Below are 20,637 nucleotides of genomic sequence, written 5' to 3' on the forward strand. Positions count from 1 at the left end.
GCATCCCCGCGGAAGCCCCTCCCACCCATCCCCGCAGAAAGGCTTTGGAGGAACGTTTACTGAGCATCTCCACACAGTAAATGAATCATAACACAGAACGGTTTCTCCAGTTGATTTTAAGTCTCCCTGCCTCCCCCTTCTATTCATGGCCTGTGTCCCCAAGGAGGATCCGAGACGTGCTGAGAGCTTGGGTAGCAAGTTATCACGGGGAGAAATGGAGAAGGAACACGAGAAGCAGAACAGGCAGCTGCTCTTTTGCTCTGGTTCTAGTTTTTCCTCCATTTTCAGAGGGCTTTGATTCTCCCCTTAGAAAGCTGGAAGTGGAATTCTGCCACGCGATAGTCATTGCACTCACATGTATACAGAAAGCACCTCCAGACACATGTCCAAGGACAGATATAACATTAATGGGCCCAATTTCCACCCACAGGGAGACCAAGGGGTAGCAGGTTTTCCAGGAAGCCCTGGAGAGAAGGGAGAGAAAGGAAGCAGTGGGATTCCAGGGATGCCCGGGTCTCCGGGCCCCAAAGGCTCACCAGGGAGTGTTGGCTATCCAGGTAAGTGAGCTGGCCTCCTCCTGAGCTCGGGGTTCAAGCATGGCAAAGAGAAACTCAAAGTCATGGGAATTCTGGTGTTTTGGTTTTTCTATAGGAAGCCCTGGGTTGCCTGGAGAAAAAGGTGACAAAGGCCTCCCGGGATTGGATGGCATCCCTGGCATCAAAGGAGAAGGAGGTAGAGACCACTTTTTAGGACACAGATGGGGGCCTGTGGAGAAGAGGCCAAGGGGCATCAAGGCTGGGTGACCTCTGGATGACCAGCTGGGCTCACACCTCCATTTCCAGATGAACAAACTGAGTGTAGGGGGACTTCTAGGGTCTTTACACCAGTTAGACCTAGAACTGGTTTTACAGCTAGTTCCAATTGGGTCTAGAAACCTTTCCTGTTTGGCATGGTAGATGGATGTCCTTTCCCTCCACTCTCACCAGCTTTAGGGGGTCACTGTGCAGTGGCGTTGCTGCCGCATGAGGGTCCCTTCTGAAGGGGTTTCAGGAGTAACCTTGGGGAAGCTGGGCATGCTAGGGGGTGGGAGGGACAGCTCCCTGGAAGAATGTCAGGATTGGTGCATTTTACATGCAGATCAGGGTGCCGTGATAGGTTCCATGCCTGACCGATCTGACCTTTCTCTTTGAGGTCTTCCTGGGAAGCCTGGTCCCACGGGCCCGGCCGGCCAGAAAGGGGAGCCCGGCAGTGATGGATTCCCAGGGTCGGCAGGAGATAAGGGTGAACCAGGTATGTTGGGCTCCCATTTCCCTTTCAGAATGAGACTCTGCTCTGGAGTAAACGTCTCCCGGAGACTTACATTCCATGATAAGTGACCGGAGCTGGGTGTAAGCTGGGCGTAAGTTACATCCTTACAGCTATTTAAGCAAAGATGTGGGCAAGTGGGGCAGGATTGGATGAGAAAAGGGGAAAGGGGATGTTCATTTATTCCACAAATACTTATGGCATCTACCCTTGAAATGGCCTGAGCTCTCACTGGTGAGTGAAGGAGACACAGTAGAAAGCCCAGACCACTGCCTTCTCTGCCTGGCCTTTCCCCCTTTAGAGGAATGGTCCTGGGAATAGCAGTCCCCAGAATCTGCTCCTGTTACTGATGGGGGCACAGCAACTTGGGCAAAAGTGTGAGCTGCGAGCTCCGATGATGACAATCACATACGTAATAATATTCGTGTATAGCAAGAGGGTGACACACAAACAATTTGAAACAGGTTGCCCTCAGTCAGGGGGATGGAGGGAGGGAAATAGTGCTGGGGAGGAGCATGCAGGGGGATCCATGGCTGTTAGTGTTGGTCTCTTTCTAAAGTTCATTTCTTTCATTCTGTGAGCTTTATGTTTAGATTATGTACACTCATTTTCCTATAAAAATAATTCATAAGAAATGCCTCCACACCTACTTCCCCCCTTTGAATCTTCCCTTACACACTTTACTCACATTTGTGGGCTCCCTGGTGTCTGCTGCCCCAAATATCACTGGCTCTGTGCACTGCCTTTGAGAATAGCTGTTAGTTGGATAGTCATCTGAGAAAAGCCAATTTGTGAGTCTCCAGACAGTAATGGGAAATAAGTACCCATCTGTACAGATCGTTTCTATTAAATGCTGTAATGGTTCTGGGCTCAAAGGTACTTGGGAAAATGTACTAAATTATATACATATCCAGTCAAGGGTATCTTAGAACAACTGTAGTAATATAATTTTACTTGCAAAGTGCAATGAACTAATTTCTCTGTGTTTCGCAAATAGTATATGGTATTGGTGCAAAGAGTGGATATTGCTTTGTGCTGTTCCTGCAGCTCGACTGTTATAGGAGAGATAAACGTGACTTCTTACCTTTATCTTGTAGGTCTACCTGGAAGAGGATTCCCAGGGTTTCCAGGGGCCAAAGGAGAGAAAGGTAACACATTTGCTAAATATGTTCTTCCTTTTCAACTAACTGCTGTTACACGTGGCACCGGCAGAGCAGGGTGAGCAGATACAAGGAAGCACGTGGACATCGATGATAGATTATGGGTCTGGGACAGTCTAATTGACACTTTGTACGGGCTCATGGCAAACCACTGTGTGGCGTGCTGTGTTTTGGATTCATAGCCTTGTGAAGTGGAGGGAAGTGGGGGGGAATCCCAAGGAGGACCCAACGATCCTTCTAGGTGGTGACCCTGTTTCCTTCCCTTCTTATTTTTTCTTAATAACCTTGAAACAATCCTAGAATTTTGTCATTTTGTTGGCAAGTTTGGGGTAATATGTTTAAAACTAAACATGCAGTTTTTTTTTTCTACAAGCTCTCACTTAAAAAAAATTTTTTAAAACAGCTTTATTGAGGTATCACTGACATCTAATAAATTGCATATATTTAAAGTGTACAATTTGCTAAATCTTGATATATGTACACACCCATGAAAATATCAGCACATTCAAGGCAGTGAATGCATCGTCACCCCAAAAGTTTCCTGGGCTGCCTTGTCACCCCCCCTCTCCTCCTTTCTGTCCCCACCCCGACCTGCACCCCAAGCAACTATTGGTCTGCTTTCTGGCACTGTAGATTAGCTTGTATTTTCTAGAATTTTACATTCATGGAACCCTACAGCATGTACGTTTTCACCTGACTTCATTCGCTCAGCATAATGAATTTGAGTCACCTGTGCTGTTCGTTGTGTCAATAGTTTATTCCTTTTTCTTGCTGGGTCGTGTTCCATGGTGCAGCTGTAACACAGTTTGTTTATTCATTCACCTGTTGGTAGAACAAGCCCTTAATTTCAGCAATGCCGTACCTTGCAGGCTTGTCTACACATATATTCAAATGCCTTTGCCATAGAACACCTCCTTTAAAAAGTGTAAAGAATGGTCGCAGTTTCTTTTTACCCCAAGCTTTCTCTTCTTCAGGTGGGCCATGGCGGGAGTCTGGCACGTTATTTAGTAAAAAGGAGAGAGAAGGGCACCAGCTCCGGTTTCCTCCTGGGTCCTTCTGGAAGCCCCTCCCTCCTCTTTGGTGCACTGGGTTTCTCTTCTTCCCTGCATTTCACCGTGATCTCAAACTGTCTTTACTGTTTAGGTTCAAAGGGCGACGTGGGTTTCCCAGGCTTAGCTGGGAGCCCAGGAATTCCTGGATCCAAAGGAGAACAAGGATTCATGGGTCCTCCGGGGCCACAGGGACAGCCGGGATTGCCAGGCACTCCGGGCCACGCGGTGGAGGGGCGCAAAGGAGACCGGGGCCCACAGGGACAACCTGGCCTGCCAGGTAAGGGTGTATCACCAGGTTCAGAGCTGGGACTGAAACAGAGGCACAAACATACCCAAGTATCAAAGAAATTGGAATAATTAAATTCTCAAATGAGCTTTTTATTTAGAAGTTTGCAACATTTATTACCATTGAAACTGCTTAAGACGTTGGGCCCCTTTTACCTGGGCCTCCATTGGGTCAGTGCTTTTCTCGTGCTCTTTCTTTCAAGGAACAAGCAATTAGGGAGAGGGAGAAGGCCATTACTGAAAAGGACTGGAGCACAAATGCCATGTGTGGCTGGTTGTTTAAAACCAGCACGACCTTCTGTCACACCTGTTCCCCCGTGAACAGGTGGCTGCCCTACGGCACGGCCACCCCTGAGCACAGCGACCGCAGGGCACTTGACTCTGACACTGTGGTGTTTATATCGACGTTTACTGCCTGTCGAGGAGATTCTTCCTTCTAGGACCTGCCTGGATGTCTTCAGGGCTCATGCTGCTTAATATGATGTTGTTGTGTACAGTTGGGGACAGTTGGGTGGCAGTGGTGACAACCACAGCACATTGACACTTATACATAAAACCACCCTCTGACCTCAAACGTGTGACTTCTATGTCTCCCATTAGGGCTTCCGGGACCCATGGGGCTTCCAGGGCTCCCTGGGCTTGATGGGCTGAAAGGTGACAAGGGAAACCCAGGCTGGCCGGGCACTCCTGGGGCTCCAGGGCCCAAGGGAGACCCAGGATTCCAGGGCATGCCGGTGAGTTGTCCCTTGGCAGGTCTTGTTTTTGAAAAGGATCATAAGATAATATTTGTGTGTGTATGTGTGTATTCATGTGTGTTACATGTGTGTTACACTCCCAGATCCTCCCTGAATCAGCCCCTTCTCTCTGGCAAGTAATCAGCCATCTTTACTGGCATCATGGTAGGCAACTATTACAAAATTTTTTACAATCTAGTTTAACACAAACCATCAAAAGTGAAACGTTATACTACTGGAGATTATAGTTCAATGCCTGGGTTTAAAAATCTATATACAAATGATGCAAAAAGAAAGCCTCAGTAACATAGAAATATATCCCTGTTCCTAGTGCCATTCAGTGTCTGTCTATCTCTATGTATACATATGTGCATTATATGTATACATATATAGATATATATTTGTGCATGTTATTTTGCTTATGGCACTTTTTAAAATAAGGTAAAGCAAAGAAACAATACAACTTTTTATATACTGAGAAAGGAACAACTCTGTTGAAATATCTAGAAATTAAGATAATATTTTTTTAAATACAAAAATATCACTGTATTATAAAGGAAAATAATCCTTCTTTGGTATTTTTAATGTTTTTTTTCCATATTTAAAAGCACTTTTAAGACAAGATGCGAAGCTAATTTTAAAGAAGAATCACTGTGGTTGAGTATTGGGAGTAAAGTCATCCAGAAAGGTTCTTTGGTGTTGATAGATTGAGATGTTGCCATGACAAATGTTTAGGGAGTTTCGACTCTGTTCATGGCATCGTGCTATGGGGTGGGGACAGTGGGATGTAAGATTTACACCTGCTCCTGGAATTTACCACACAGACGGACAAGCAGAAGGGACAGAGTGACTGAAGCAAGTTGTTGCAATTTCCAGCTCCCTAATTTAGGCACACACAGAGGTTTTGTCATTCTTTTTACATCTTTAAGCAACCACAAGGCAACATTTGTTCACAGAGCTACTTCAGAACATGGAGGGGCTGTTCCCAACTTCCTGACTACCAGTTGCTTGAGGGACCTCTGTCTCTTGAGCTGTTCCCGACTGACATTCTCTTTGTGTGTCTAGGGGGTCGGTGGCTCTCCAGGAGCTACAGGTGCTAAGGGTGATATGGGACCTCCAGGAGTTCCAGGGTTTCAAGGTAAGACATAAGGGAGATGCCGCTTGAAGACACATTTACCTGCCACCAGAGCCCCAGCCCCTGGTGCTTTCCTGTTGATAGACCTAGCATGGTTGCAGTACAAGATCCTGTTCTCTTCAAATTAAAATGCCATTTCTGGGTGGCTGCCCCGTTTGTAGAATTCCATGCATAGCAGTATAAAGACATTCTGATTTTCTTACTAAGAATCAGTGGATCATTTGCATCTCAATGAGAAGTCATGGATTTGGGCCATTCATTAATTTTTTAATGTTTGAAGCAAATATTTACTGGGTGCCTACCAGCTTGCAGGCACTTTGATTTTTTTACTGCAGCATCAGGTACATATGAATGAAAGGTGAATACAACAAGTTCTCAGCTTGCAGGCATCTTGTGGTCTAGTTGGGGACACGTGTGAACCAGATCGTGACCAAAAACAGAATCACGTGCCCTTCCACTGGTTGTGACCATTTTATGGTTTGCTGCATGTTTGGAAAAATGTGACTTCTGGGTTTTAGAAAGAAGAGTTTCATCAAAACTTTTACATAGCTGACTACAAGTAATGTTCTTTTCTTCCACGTGCATAAATTGGAAACGTGTTCACTGTGTGTGTGTGTGTATGCGTGTATTATACGTGTATATGTATGTAGGTGTGTATATGTACACATAAGCATATGTGTACATGTATGTGCATATATGTATATACTGTGTGTATTCACACACACACGGTTATCATTTGGAATTCTGTGCAAAGACAGTGTTTTACTTTCCTCCAGGGCAGAAAGGCCTCCCTGGCCTTCAGGGAGTTAAAGGTGACCAAGGAGACCAAGGTTTCCCTGGAACTAAAGGTAAGAGAATTTGGTCATTAGAAAACAGCAGTTGAAAATCCTTTGGCCACTTGGCAGGGTTCCTATATTTGGCTAATCTAGTTGACATTTTTACCAATGACTTGTCCTGAAAGTCAAGTTTGTTAAATCTGCGCCTGAGATAAATCCAGTGGAAAGGGGTGAGAGACAAAATCTCACCGGCTCTGAGGGCGGACGGAAATCAGCCGTAAAAATCAGGAACGAAATCCGTCTTGCAGGCTGAGCAAACTGTGGCTGGACAGTATGGAGTTCTTTCTAAGAAAGGGGCTGCCTCGGCTTCTCCACGGGGAGCCAGACGTGCCGAGTGGCTCCAAAGACACAGCTGGTCTTAGAAGGAAGTGGTCTGAGGGAGTCTGCATCCCATCCTGGTCTCTGCGGGTCAGAGCTTATTTCGAGGGCTGCGTTTAGTTTTCAAGACCGTGTTTCAAGAGAGGGAGTGAGCAACCAGCATGCACCGAGAAGTGGATTATTCGGGGAGAAAATAAACGGGGAAACGTGGGAGGAGCGAGAGAACGGAGGACAGGGAGGCTGCGGTAGACCCGAGGCCCCCAACTTCACGTGGCTGCTCCGTGTACTTCAGGACCCGTCAAGCAGAAGGTTTACGTTTACTCATCATTAAAAGATTAACACCGGTGGTTCTGGTGTGCAGTAAGGCAGATTTCAGATACATACGAGAAAAAAGTCCTAATTTCACCTGTTGGAGCTCCCCACGTGAGAGGTGGTTCCTTGAGAGGGATGAGCGTCCCCTTGGGTCAGGGGTCCATCAAGGCATCCAGATCTGAGTGGACATTTGACACTGGTGACCCCGAGGTCTGTTCCAGTCCTGAGGATTCAGGATTTTAGGTTAGAAAATCGAGATGCGCAGATAGCTGTGTGTCTCGTCATGAGGATCTGGTCCCTTGTGTTTTTGATCGTGATTCTACTTTTGAGAAGCACTGCGTTTGATTGGGTTTCATGTCAGAAGCTGTTTCTGCCCTGAATGTGGACAGTGAAATTGACCAGTGGCTGCCCTGATTCCCACAGGTCTTCCTGGCCCCCCGGGCCCCCCGGGTCCATACGACATCATCAAAGGGGAGCCAGGGCTCCCTGGTCCTGAGGGCCCCGCAGGTCTGAAAGGGCTTCAGGGACCTCCAGGCCCCAAAGGACAACAAGGTAGGAATAACCGCGCTGTGCAGAGGGCTGTGGAGGCGGGAGGGAGCTGGCCCCGGCGGGGTTTCCTCTTCACCCGCATGTCTCACAACAGCCTCTGGGCAGTGACTGTGTAAACACGTATTTGAAGATGACTTTCTTACCTTCCTTCAGTGTATGTCAAAACCATGTGAAGTTTCTGAAGAGGCCTAACAAGGTCAGAAAAAGAAATCCAAGAAAAGCTAGGGCAGCACACAACTCAGTACATCTATGTTCACTTAGAAAAACATGGGCAAAGGAACGGGAAAAGCATCTCTCCCAGCCAGGAGATGGGGGACTGCAGGAAGTAGCAATCCAGAATTGTAGGGATTGGTGTTCTCCACGGTGGCCCAAAAGCTCTACCCAAGTGGCCAAGATCTGTGCAAACCCCTGTGGTTCCCGGACACCTTAAGCTAGAATCTTCCTGCTTATTGGGGCTAAACACTCCTTACTTCAAAAGCTATTGCTGAGGAGTGGGGATGGAAGATAAAGAAGAATGAAAACATTTAGAATAGAAAGGTAGCATCCATGAAAATTTGTTTTAACCACCTAGGAATAAACCGTACACATGAAAACAAAAAAACTACCCATGTCAATAAACCCGGTGCCTAAACATTATCTGAGACACCAGAACGTGGCCGAGAGGGGGGAAACAACTGAGAAAATGAAAATGCATCAGATCTCTCCCTACCCCCATGTGACTGCCTTTCCCCAAACTGTGTGCCAAACAATAACAAGAATAACAGCAAGAAGCCGGGGAGAACCCCAAATTCCGAGATGAGGCACACCCCGTGTGGGTGTCAGTCTGCCGAGTGTGTGTTAACCTTCTGGCTTTCTGGGAAAGCTTTCCCACCTGTAGTCCGAGGCCCTGTGCTTCCCTCTCAGGGGGCCGAAGAAGACATTTCAAAAGGGAAGAAAAAGATACAGCCTATTTATTGCTCTCCACAACCGGATCATGAATTCTTTCTCCTCTCTTTAGGTGTGACAGGATCTGTGGGCTTACCTGGGCCACCAGGTATTCCCGGGTTTGATGGGGCCCCCGGCCAGAAAGGAGAGGCAGGACCCTTTGGACCTCCTGGTAGGTTTGCTGTGCTGTCCCAACCTCACTACCCTCTATCTGCATCTTCGGGTTAGAAGCCTTAGGCCCAGGCATATGGAAACCTGCGAAAGGAAGTGTTTCTTGAAAGATTTCCGTAGAAGTCTGTTTCTTAGGAGAAACAGGATCTTACAGAGGAGCTAAGGGTTGTCGTCATTCTTTTCTGTGTAGGGAGACAGATGTTGATCAAAGCTCAGTGCCTCCCAGACGTTATTGAAAGAAGGCTGCTAGGGACGGCCCTGTCTGGTTTCCTAAGAGTCTGCAGCTCAGACACTCCATTTCAGCAAAGGGCAAGGGGAGCGGATGATTGTGCCGTGTTGGCCAGAAGGCCACTGACTGGCATGGACTAAAGTTGATCTGCTTCCCAAGAAGCAGGACCTCAGAGGTCCCATCGTGGCTGGGATGCCAAAGGCTGAGCGTGCAACTAAGTAGACAGAGGGCCCAGCCCAGCAGGAGGCCTGTGAACATCTTGCAGGCAGCGTGGTCGCCCAGGGGACAGGAGGACACCCTACACGGGAGCTTCCTTCCACCCTTGATTCCATACGCTGGCTTTGGGCCACTAAGGCTGGGAAGCTACCTTAAAAGGTGGTTGTTTTAATCATCCTATAATAATCCTCCCTCAGAGGAGCTCCCAAATGCTGTATGAATACATGCATGGAGTCATGTCATTCACTTCCTTTATACATATATTTATATTTTCACATATTTCATTTATTCATTGGACTGAGTTTATGAGCTTCTGCTTTGCACCAAGCACCGTGCTTATAAAACATCTCCAGGTGGGATGCAGAGAGGAGAAGCTGAGGTAGCACGAGGGAGGTGGTGGTTGTACTGAGTCTCGCCTGTCTGTAACTGAGGAAGCGAATTTCTCTGCTGTCTTTCAGGTCCAAGAGGCTTCCCGGGTCCACCCGGCCCTGATGGGTTGCCAGGATCCATGGGTCCCCCAGGCACCCCGTCTGTTGATCATGGCTTCCTCGTGACCAGGCACAGTCAGACAACAGACGACCCCCAGTGTCCTCCTGGGACCAAAATCCTCTACCATGGGTACTCTCTGCTCTACGTACAAGGCAACGAGCGGGCGCACGGCCAGGACTTGGGTGAGGCATCTACAGATAGTGTGTTCATTCCACGTCGCGTGTCCAGCGCTGGGGAGTGCTGGGCTGTGTTCCCACTCCGGTCCTGTGGTTCGGAGCGTCACCAAGACCTAGTCAAGGAAAAGAGTCCTGTTTCCCTCCATCCGTACCAAGTGGGCCATCCTTACCAACAGCCGCCATATTACTAATGGGAAGCCAGGCAGACATAAAGGCTGACTCTTTGAAAATTTTAAATTAATAAAACTTTTGACCTCTTCTTCCAATTATCAAGTACGATCAAGATATCTGGAGTACACACTTAACAGTTTGCATTCATAGTCATAAAATAGAGCAGCTTTACTGTTGCTCTTTTAAAAAATGTCCTCGTTATCCTGTCCAAAATTCCTCTGTCCTTCTATTAGTTTAGATCAATAGAGCGTTGTGGGTTTGTCGTCATTTTCTTAGTCCTCTCCGGATCTGCTCCACCAAATTATGTTTTAATGTTATACACCTCTAACTTTCACTGAGGTTGCAAACATATATAAAGACGGCTCTGCATTTCATGAAAGACGCGGTCCAGTGAGTTACTAGCTGTGGTACAAGGAGCTGCATGTTAAGTTCCTTCTAGAATTCAGTTGCAGGAAAAGGTCTCTCTCTACCGATGAACTGCTTTGTTTCTGTTCCTCCTGCTAATTCTTGATGGTTTCCCTTTGGCCTGGATCACTTTCCATTGAATTTAATGCTCATTTCCAATCATACTAGTCTGTTTGGTACATTTATTTCCTTCTTTCTGTGATTGGCAAACATTTTTATTTCTACCTTTGCGGACGTGTAGGACAGATGTCTTTATTAGCTAGCTCACTTGCATTCTGTGTCGAGGCAGACTGCGAATGGTAAGCAATGCCTTCTCCCTGCGTCCCCAGGCACGGCGGGCAGCTGTCTGCGCAAGTTCAGCACGATGCCCTTCCTCTTCTGTAACATCAACAATGTCTGCAACTTCGCCTCCCGAAATGATTACTCGTACTGGCTGTCCACCCCGGAGCCTATGCCCATGTCCATGGCGCCCATCACCGGGGAGGGCATCAGGCCCTTCATCAGCAGGTGAGTCCAGCCCATCGGAGCACACATACAGTTGACGAGGAAAAGCAGCTCACAGTCAGGGCAGAGATTATTTTTGTGTTTTTCCATTTTCCCCCAAACATTTGATCCATTGCCATTCCGTTTACTAATTGTGATACCTGAGTTTTGTAACAGAAATCAGCCATACAAATAATTGGATGTAAAAGTCAGTTATCTTCTTAAAAAATTTTAGTGCAAACCCTTGGTGAGATGAGGCCCAGCTTTGGAACAAGACGTGTTATCTTGTGTGACTCACCGGGGTGGCTGCCTTCCCTGCCATGAACCAAGCAGTGTCGCTGGAGTCCCTGGCAAACTTTAGAACAGCTTTGCAACTTTTTTCTTTCTTAAATAATTATCTCCCTAAGGAGTCTTTTAAGGTATATTTTTTGGAATCACCCCGAAGAAACTTTTTAAACATTTTTATTTTTTAATTGTAGTAAAACAATAACATAAACTAACGTAACACATAGCATAAAATTTACCATCTTAACCATTTTTAAGTGTACAGTTCAGTGGCACTTAACTGTGGGTGTGAGGTGGTCCCCAAGAAATTATGACACCACGGACATACTGTATGTCTGTGCTTTATGTATAAAAGATTATACTGAGGTATCGTGTACATTAACGTGTACATCCTAAGATTTTTCTCATTCTCTTCCACCCCACCAGTTTTTGCACTCTTGAGGTGATATTGTACCCACTGAGATGGCATGTGTTTGAGCGACTTCCCAAATTAAGTGCTTCCCACACTAATTAATGTCTGGGGTATGTTTTCAGGTCCCCAGGAGTCTTCCTGGTAGGAAATAAAATGGGAAATTGAAATGATTGTGACCGAAAAGTACACGATTTTCCTACTTTTGCCTCTTTCCTTCTAATTAAAAGTTGCTTCCTTAACTATACTCAGAAGCAACAGAAAAGTGGCAAAGGTATGAACTTGTTTGACTGAGAAGCTAGTCTCTAATTTTACTTTTACACGTGAAGATAGTAAAGGATGAAAAGAATGACAAGGCGGGACAAGTTTTCCTTAGGAAAGTGAGAGTGAGAAAGAACGGAAGCTTTTCTATGTTTCCTTTAGAGAAATAACAGCTTTTGAATAGGAAGAAAGACTAGTGATGTGGGCTGAGAGGTGTCTGGAGTCAGAGGGGAGGGGGACGGGGTGGGTGCTTGGAGCAGCCCAGCGCCCTGTGTGGTGACCACCCGTCACTGGATGGTCACCACCTACTTCGGACTGGTCACTTACGGGGTCTGTAGCTCCAGAGTGTGGAAGGCTGGTCCTCACAGAACAGTCTTGTTAAAAGAATGTACTGCATAGACCTGGACCAGAAAGGCTGGGAGATGCCTATTGGAAAAATCAGGTTTTTGATGGCCTTACCTCAAAATATCTCCTGACAGCTTTATTAGATTTTTCTTTTGAGCTGTAAGAAAACTTATCTCATGGGTCTTAAAATGGGAAAAGTCATTGGTAACTTCCAGAGGGGCATCTCTCAAAACACAGATGTCCTTCCCATGTGTCAGGGGTCCCTGTGGGCTGATCTGTGTTGACTTTTCTTGCTCAGAACCACGCTGGGTGCACAAGAACAGAAAGTAACCACTAACCACCTTTGTGTTTTTGTTTAGCTTTCCTTGGACAACAGGTAGAAAATGATTATTCGTTTTTGTCTCCTAATTACCATCTTGATAAAATTGACATTGACCTTGATTTGGTTGGGACACAGGGCTCTGGGATGCGTTTAGGACATTCCAGAAACAGGTCCAGGAGAAGCCTCAAGTCTGAGACTTGCTTTTCTCTGTAGACCCATTACCATGAGTTGTTTAAACGCTCCAGCGCTGCCCATTTCGGGGTTTTCACGTCTCCCTGTTAACTGACCCACAGATGCACGGTGTCTGATGTGACCTCAGAAGTCACATCCTTTAAGTCACTGCTCCGAAAGCACACACATCTCACATCCCCTTTTGTAATAACGCTGCCCATTCCTCTGGGTCTCTGAGCGCCCAGGTCCCAGGGTTACTTTAACTTAGTGGTTTCTAACGACTTCTCAGGACTCACAGGTTCCTTCTGAGGTCTCCCTTTTGGGGACGTCCTAAAGCTTAATTTTAGAAAGAGTTAATTACAAAATCCTTCCTCTTAAGCAGAAAAAGTAGCAACTTTTCTGCTGTCATCCTGACAAAATTTTCTAAGCACTTTCCGACTCTCTGCAGACGTGAATCATCAAAAACTACGGACTGTTTAATTGTTCTAGATTGAAGACTGTGTTCTAATTCTGCCTTTAGACACAACTAACTGTGGTCTCATATTCTCATAGGTAATATGGGAATGAGAGTGTATGGATTTTAAGGGACCTCGTGGCTCGTTAAATCTGTGATTCTCTGTCCCCTAGCACCCATCGGACAGGGTCCAGACCACGTCTCTGCAGCGGCTTGAACCCGCCAGCCCAGAGAGAGCCTGACATGAAGCACTTTCCTCTGTGCTATATGTCTGCTCCTGTGTCTGGCAGGCAGATGGTGGCAGATGTAGAAGGCCAATTTCAGTCACTGTTGTTTAGCTGAGCCCTTTAATTCATCTGCATTTGTGTGAATAAAATAGAAAATAGCACGCGCGCGCACACACACACACACCCCCCACGGAAAACCGAATGACTCATTTCGGCCCTCTTCCCACTCCTAATCCATTTTCATGCAAATGTTCCAGCATAACTAGGTGTAATTATTAACACCATTTATAGTCGTTTATCAGCATTGTTAGCGCTCTGTTCAGTTTGTGACTTGAATATAATTATTTTACTGCTGATGTTTAAATTTTTTTTTTTCAACAAAGCGTTATCCCACCATCACAGGGTCGCTTCGTAGAGCAGGTCTGAGTCGGAACAGTGTGTGTTGCTGTCATTTATTCTTGGGGCAGTCCCAGCGGCTGAGCACGAGCCAGCCTGGCTTGGGGAGCATCCAGTCCGGCCTGGGGCAGGGGCCCCCTCACCGGTCTGTCGGTTCCAGGTCTGGAAAGAGTCTCCAGAAGAGGCTCACATGGGCAGCCAGCCCTGGGTTTTTTATCTGTCTTAGTTACTATAATTCACTAAATGTTCTTCTTACATTGAAGATGATTCAGGGCTTAAAACAAATCGCCGTGTTCCGGAAGTGGTAGCCCCTGGGTTGCACCATCTCCTTCGCCTTGAGCATTCATTGCGTTTGCGGAAATGCACACTCATTGCTGAAACGCTGCAAGGCACTGAAATGCACAAAGGAGGACACAAAAGTCTCCTGCAGCCCCAGCGCCTCAGGAGATGGCCCCTATTACAGCCTGGCCTTCCGGTTTCCTTCCTGCTACAAAGTAGATGGTTAAATGACAAGTGTTGGGTCTGGTTTTGAGTTTAACGTTTTAATACTGAGGCAGGCTTATCAAACCAATGAGAAGACCCTAATCCTCAGAGTGCAAGCAGGGGACACCTGGTCTGTTTGATGAAACACATCACTGGGTCGGAAAGATGGAGTGACGAGGCGGAACACAGATGACGGGGAAAGGGCTGAGCAGGTGAAGGCCCCCCTCGACTGTGCTGAGCATCTCTGCTCCGTGCCTTCCAGGTGTGCTGTGTGTGAGGCGCCGGCCATGGTCATGGCTGTGCACAGCCAGACCATCCAGATCCCGCAGTGCCCCAGCGGCTGGTCCTCGCTGTGGATTGGCTACTCTTTTGTCATGGTAAGTATTTGGGGAAACTCCATATTTCCCCCAAAGAGCGGCCCACAATCACCCCACCTCTTTCCCCTCGCTCCTGGGACCCCCTGCAAAGCGTCCCCAGGAGCCTGGCCTGCTCCCCTGGGAGGGGACAGCAGGGGGTCCAGCGCCCGCCCAGAGCCCTCCTCGTCCACGGAGTGGCTGGGACTAGGTAGCTGGGTGACCTGATGAGATTCCGAGTCAGCGCCTCCCTGGGAGAAGAGGAGGGCGCGCCCATGGTGGGTACACATTTACTAAAACGCTTGCAAGCCCCAAAGCAGAAGCTAGAGTCAGGAAGAGAGCGGGGGCACTGGCCGCTGTCAGGGGCCCGAGGGTCCACACCCCTCCCGCATGAGTCTGCTCTCCTACCGCCCAGCTGCCCCAGATGCCAGACCCCCGATGCTCCCTTCCTCCCAAAAGCCAATGAGAACAGGAAACACAGCACCCTTTTGAGATCCCGTTGTAGCTTCTTATTTTATTGCCTCAGTTTAAAGTACTGATTGAAAACACAGAAGCTCTGAACTTGGACGATCAGGTTACACTGGAATCACTCCCGGTAAACGATCCTCCACAAACATTTCCCACGTCACCACTGTAAGCCCGGTCCCATCTTCACACTCCCAGGTGTGGCCAGGTCGTACGTACCTTTGACCCCCAAATCACCATTAGCCTTGTTATTTGATTGATGGGGAAAGTGGCCTCTTAACTGTTTTTTTCTGCTGTAAGTTATTCCAAGTGTAGAAGTTGCCAGGAAAGCAGTTCTTCAAATGCTTGTGTATTGGATTCTCACCAGTCGGATGGTGAGATTTCCTGGGTTGAGGATCCTGCATTTAGACTCTTCAACAGGTCCAAAAAATTGCAACAACAAAATTTAGCAAGTTGTTTTGATAATTCTAAATACTGCATGGCGACAACTTTATCAAAAAAACCGAAAAGGTTAGAACTATGGTGTAGAGAAATCAAGATACTCGCAATGATGTAAGCATACAACTTTGACTCAAAGGCAGATTGGACTTTCGACTCCATAATCATAAGAAATACTAGATAGAGTCTCAGTTTGACAGAAGAGGGCCTTGATCCAAGGAGTAAAGAACGGAGGAAAGCACCCTGTCACTTCCCCGTCCCTTGTCCTGGTGTCATACAAAGATCTGAACCACGATTGCCCATAATTTCTCAAAACCAAGAGCAAATCAAAATGATGAGGTCTTGGAGAACAGGCGTCCCATCACTGCCGAGCCTGGCGGCTTTGTGGTGAAGCTGAGGGGCTCGGATCTGGCAGCCTCCAGAGGCCTGTTCCCATCTCAGCTTTGCCTGGGAAGTGTGATCTGGAATGTTCTGGGATCCTGGGGTCCTCATCTGGGCATCAAGGGCGTTAGCTTTGTCCTCAGAGGTCCCTTATGGCTCTAAAATTCCAGAGTTCACTTTTCTTATGTCCGTAATAGCCGTCCTGTAGAGGTTTTGCCATGTCTTCCATTTGTACGTCATTCATTTTATGTCTTGGTTTCTGAGGACATGTGAGCCTACTTCAACCCAATTGAACAAACAGTTACCATAGTAGCTTTCTTTTTCCTCTTTCTCTTGTTTAAGTTTTCTCTTCTTAAAGAAAAGAAAATGGATAATGTAGCAAATAAAGGATGTAGCGAATAAAGGATTTTGCTACCTAATGTAGCAAATAATAAAGGATTTTGCTACCTAATGTAGCAAACAAAGGATTTTGATGATCCCGTATAATTTTGTTTAGAAAGTCTGATGTCCCATCAGTTGGTCCCAGCATCCTCTGCACATTTTGGCTGTCATCTCACGCCCCAAGTTAGAAGAGGTTTCAGTGTTCCAAGAAGAATACAGTGAGGACAGCGTTTGTTGAAATGCTGGTGAAGCTGGACCAGTCACCTCCCATCCCCGGGAGGAGCGGCCGGCAGATTCCTGGCACTGGGTGTGCCCGGCGTGAGGCCGTGGGGCGGTGTGGCTGCCAGTGTGTTTGTTCCCTGGTGGCCTCGGGAGACAGAGAGGGTGGCTTTCCGGGAGGGAACACCCCGGCTCTTCCCCGGGGCCCGGGAAGCCCGTTGGGGTGGGCGGGCACCTCTGGCTCACGGCTCCTGTTTCCCCGCAGCACACCAGCGCCGGAGCCGAAGGTTCTGGCCAAGCCCTGGCCTCCCCTGGGTCCTGTCTGGAAGAGTTCAGAAGCGCCCCCTTCATCGAGTGCCACGGCCGCGGGACTTGCAATTACTATGCAAACGCTTACAGCTTTTGGCTTGCCACGATAGAAAGAAGCCAGATGTTCAAGTAAAGTGCCCCCCTTGCCCCCCTCCCCCCCACCCCCGGTGGCTTTTATTTTCAGTCTTCCATGGTCCATACACATGCTCCGGTGCAAAGTCCCAAAGATGATTCTACAGCAATCCTTAGGAAGGCTTCTTCCACGGATAGGATAGGAACAGATATTTGGTTCTGTTCTACGTGGGCAGATAATCGAAACCATGTTCAAAGGCAGAGCTTAGGTGACAGGCTTCATTCGTTCATTGCTGAAGAGCCATGAAAGAAAAAAGTTCAGTTTTCAGTTTTTCAAGATGAATCCACGGCAACGTCATTAAGACGGCTAAAATCTGCAAACAGAGCATTTTAAAACATTGTACCTTTAACCAGCAGGGAGAGAGAAAGTGAAGAGCCTTGGTTTTCATGGTGTTTATAATGCTGAATTGGATGTACATATTGCGAGTTATCAGTGACCGCTTTTCAGGCCTGCGCATGAAAATTAATTTCAGCACAAATGCCGCCGAAATGGATACGGAGAACCTTTTCTTTCGTTTCCATTACCAAAATTTCACCTTTAAAGCAACGGTCCCAAGTGGCCGTTGACCTTGAAGTTAGTTTGGAGCGGGGCCCAGTTTGTACTGGATGGGAACACATAACGAGGCCTCTGCCCGGTACTTAGTACCAGCTGCAGCCCTGCTGGCGCGGACAATTACCTACTGTTCAGTCCCCCAAATAAGTGCTTCTCGGCCCTGGAGATAGTCTCTACCTTTTCGGAGAGAATTCGGTGGACCTCTGCTATGACCCTGTCTCTTTCCAGCTTAGATCATAAAGGTGAAGCAGCACGCTCACTACTCGTAAATTTCTAAGCCTCAAAAAACTACCAGGTGCCTTTCTAGTAGCTCACACGAGACTTTCTAGGCACCCGGGAACTTGATGTCAACTCTCCAGATACAATTTGACCATTAGCTACAGAAATGAGCAGGAGCTCCCGGGGCTGCCTATTATAGGGTTAGCAGGTAACAATGGGTTTTTTGTTTTCTGGGTTTTTTTTCTGAACCAGCAGCCTGGTACAATTAACTGAAATGCCTTCTTAAACAAAACTAGGTAAGATCCCATTAATTTAAATAATTTGGGGGCACTAGGATTGTCACCAAAGTTGCTAACGTAAGCCACCTCAATTTTAGGACAAGGTACTCTTATTATATGGCTACTTTAATTGGAATAAGATTTGATTAGTACTCATTTTAGTTCAGACTTCACTTCTCCAATAGTCAAAGAACAGAATTCGTAGGATCAAGGAAGCATTTGGAACACTAAATGTCTTCCCCTGTCTTTGGCCTCTAATCAGACCACCTGTGTGAACAACTTTCAAAAGTTACGAATGTATTTTGAGGTCTGGTTGATCATTCCAGATTTGTTGTTCATTCTGTCATTCAGCAATGATTTAATGAGCACTTAGGATGTGTGTGAAGTGTCTCAGAGAAGAACATCTTCCTAGTCTGGGGGTGTTTATAATCGAGTTGAGAAGAGAAAACAAAAGGTTAACCTATAGTTTGAAGAGGCAGGGTCTGTGGTGGGGAGTAGCTGAGACTTTGGGGTCAGACAGACGTGGGTGACTCTGGCGGTGCCCTCACTCGCCCTGTATTCTTGGCCCGAGGATGGATGCAGGTGATAACTTGCAGGGGTAACCGAGGCCGTGGGATGCCCCCAGCACGGTACCCGCTCAGAGGCAGGGTGAAGGCTGGTCCCTGGGGGATCTCTGATGGGAGGGAGGGCCGAGGAGCTGGCCTGAGCCATGCGGTGACACTGACTTCTGTGCTGCCTTTCAGGAAGCCCACGCCGTCCACCTTGAAGGCTGGAGAGCTGCGCACGCATGTCAGTCGCTGTCAAGTGTGCATGCGGAGAACATAACGAAGCCGGCCCTCAGCTACGTCACAACATGGTGCTATTCCCCCCTCTTCCCTCCTTCTTCTTCTAACAGCAACGAACTCTAGAAATATAGCCTGTGTACCTCACTGTGCAGTATGAAAACTGTAAGGTGCCCGATAGGAATCTGCATAACTAACACACCCTGCTTCGTTGGCCTCTACTTGCTGAAGGAGAATCCAAGACCACGATAAGCTGCCTGTAGTGAAGTCCCAAATGGCACTTCTGATGAAATAAAAAATATGTCTGTTCTACAGTTCAGTGCACTGATGTGTGAAGTGAGACCCATCAGAAAACCAAAGGGTGCTAGGAGGGCTGTGGGACCTTCCATCCTGGGCGAAGCCCGTTTGCATTGTTGTACTATAACAGATCCATTTCACACCCCAGGTGAAACGTCTGTTGATATCACTGTCTAACTGTTTCAAAATTCAGGTCCCTCGGTCTGTACAAATAATAGTCGTGTAAAGCCGATGGTTGGAACCTCCAAAGGGAAGGACGGGGGCCTAGTAGCCCTGTCTTCCGACCGCCCCACCAAAGAAAAATTTCGGTCTTTCTGCTCTGTGTGGTACTATGCAGCTGCTTTTGCAGAAGTCACGGATTTCCCGTGGAATAAAGATGGTCCCCAAAGTAGGCAGAAATGAAATATATATATATTTTAGTAATTTATATAGATGTCAGCAATTAGGCAGGTCAAGTTGTAGTTTCATTTCCACTGTTAAAATAAAGCTTACATAGTTTCTTCCTTTAAAAGCCTGTGTTGTCCTTTAACAGAGATTTTTAAACACTAGGGTATTGAATGTGAAACACCAGTTTTCATTGTTCACCTCCAAACCAAAAATTGTGTGTTGCCAAAACCAAACCCGGCTTCACGGATGTGGTGTCTATTACAGGAAAACATGTACTTTGAGCTTCTTGTTTTTATTCTGTATGAAATATCTTCAGGGTTTTAAACACTAATCACAAACTGAATGACTTGACTTCAAAAGCAACAAACTTAAAAGGCCTTCATTTTATGAGTACTCCTCATCCTTCAGCCTGGTGTGAGAAGTAACTCTGTCGAAGCAGAATATCAGTATTTTTACCTGTAAGCACATTCAGGCGGCTTCCTTGGTTTTTCGTGAGTTGTGTTCAGACTTCAGCAGGGGAGCCGATGGATTGCAGGAGAGCAGAATTGGACCACTATGCCTGAAACGACATTTTACTAAAAGTCTCCAAAACGTTTTTAAGACTACTAAGGCCTTTTGTGTAATTTCTTTAAATGTGTATTTCTTAAAAATTCAAATTTGTAATAAAACTATTTGTATAAAAATTAAGCTTTTATTAATTTGTTGCTAGTTTTGCCACAGAAACATCAAAGGAAAAGTTACTGCACAAGCCACTAATAAATTTGTAAGCTTTGCAAATTTAGATCATATTTATTTTGTAGTTCTTCCAGATGAGAGTCTCAGACTGGGTGTAATTTACAGAAATTACTACAAAGAAAAAAAATATGGTCTTCTCCTTCATCCCTCCCCCCTTCCCTCCCATCTGTCCATCCAGGCAGCCCTCATCCATCCATCCATCCATCCATCCATCCATCCACCCATCCATCCATCCATCCACCCATCCATCCATCCACCCATCCATCCATCCATCCACCCATCCATCCATCCATCCACCCATCCATCCATCCACCCATCCATTCATCCAGCCATCCATTCATCCAGCCATCCATTCATCTATCCATCCATCCTTCCATCCATTCATCTTTCCATCCATCCATCCTT

The 20,637-nt window shown here is 46.8% G+C and overlaps 1 protein-coding gene across 1 annotated transcript in view; it reads left to right on the forward strand.

Moving 5' to 3' along the window:
* The window catches only part of COL4A1 (collagen type IV alpha 1 chain), a 151,191-nt gene extending 131,011 nt beyond the window's left edge, over positions 1-20,180 (forward strand). Inside the window, exons 38-52 of the mRNA XM_061171041.1 lie at positions 431-557; positions 652-732; positions 1,192-1,290; positions 2,403-2,453; positions 3,609-3,794; positions 4,403-4,536; positions 5,602-5,674; positions 6,448-6,519; positions 7,561-7,689; positions 8,684-8,782; positions 9,685-9,897; positions 10,797-10,974; positions 14,566-14,680; positions 16,806-16,978; positions 18,775-20,180. Of these exons, the coding sequence (XP_061027024.1) occupies positions 431-557; positions 652-732; positions 1,192-1,290; positions 2,403-2,453; positions 3,609-3,794; positions 4,403-4,536; positions 5,602-5,674; positions 6,448-6,519; positions 7,561-7,689; positions 8,684-8,782; positions 9,685-9,897; positions 10,797-10,974; positions 14,566-14,680; positions 16,806-16,978; positions 18,775-18,856 (1,812 nt within the window). The 3' untranslated portion in view covers positions 18,857-20,180. The remainder of the gene's footprint in view (positions 1-430; positions 558-651; positions 733-1,191; positions 1,291-2,402; positions 2,454-3,608; positions 3,795-4,402; positions 4,537-5,601; positions 5,675-6,447; positions 6,520-7,560; positions 7,690-8,683; positions 8,783-9,684; positions 9,898-10,796; positions 10,975-14,565; positions 14,681-16,805; positions 16,979-18,774) is intronic.
* The last annotated feature ends 457 nt before the right edge of the window (positions 20,181-20,637 follow it).

This window comes from Eubalaena glacialis, chromosome 16, assembly GCF_028564815.1.
Source record: "Eubalaena glacialis isolate mEubGla1 chromosome 16, mEubGla1.1.hap2.+ XY, whole genome shotgun sequence".
Lineage (NCBI taxonomy): Eukaryota > Metazoa > Chordata > Mammalia > Artiodactyla > Balaenidae > Eubalaena > Eubalaena glacialis.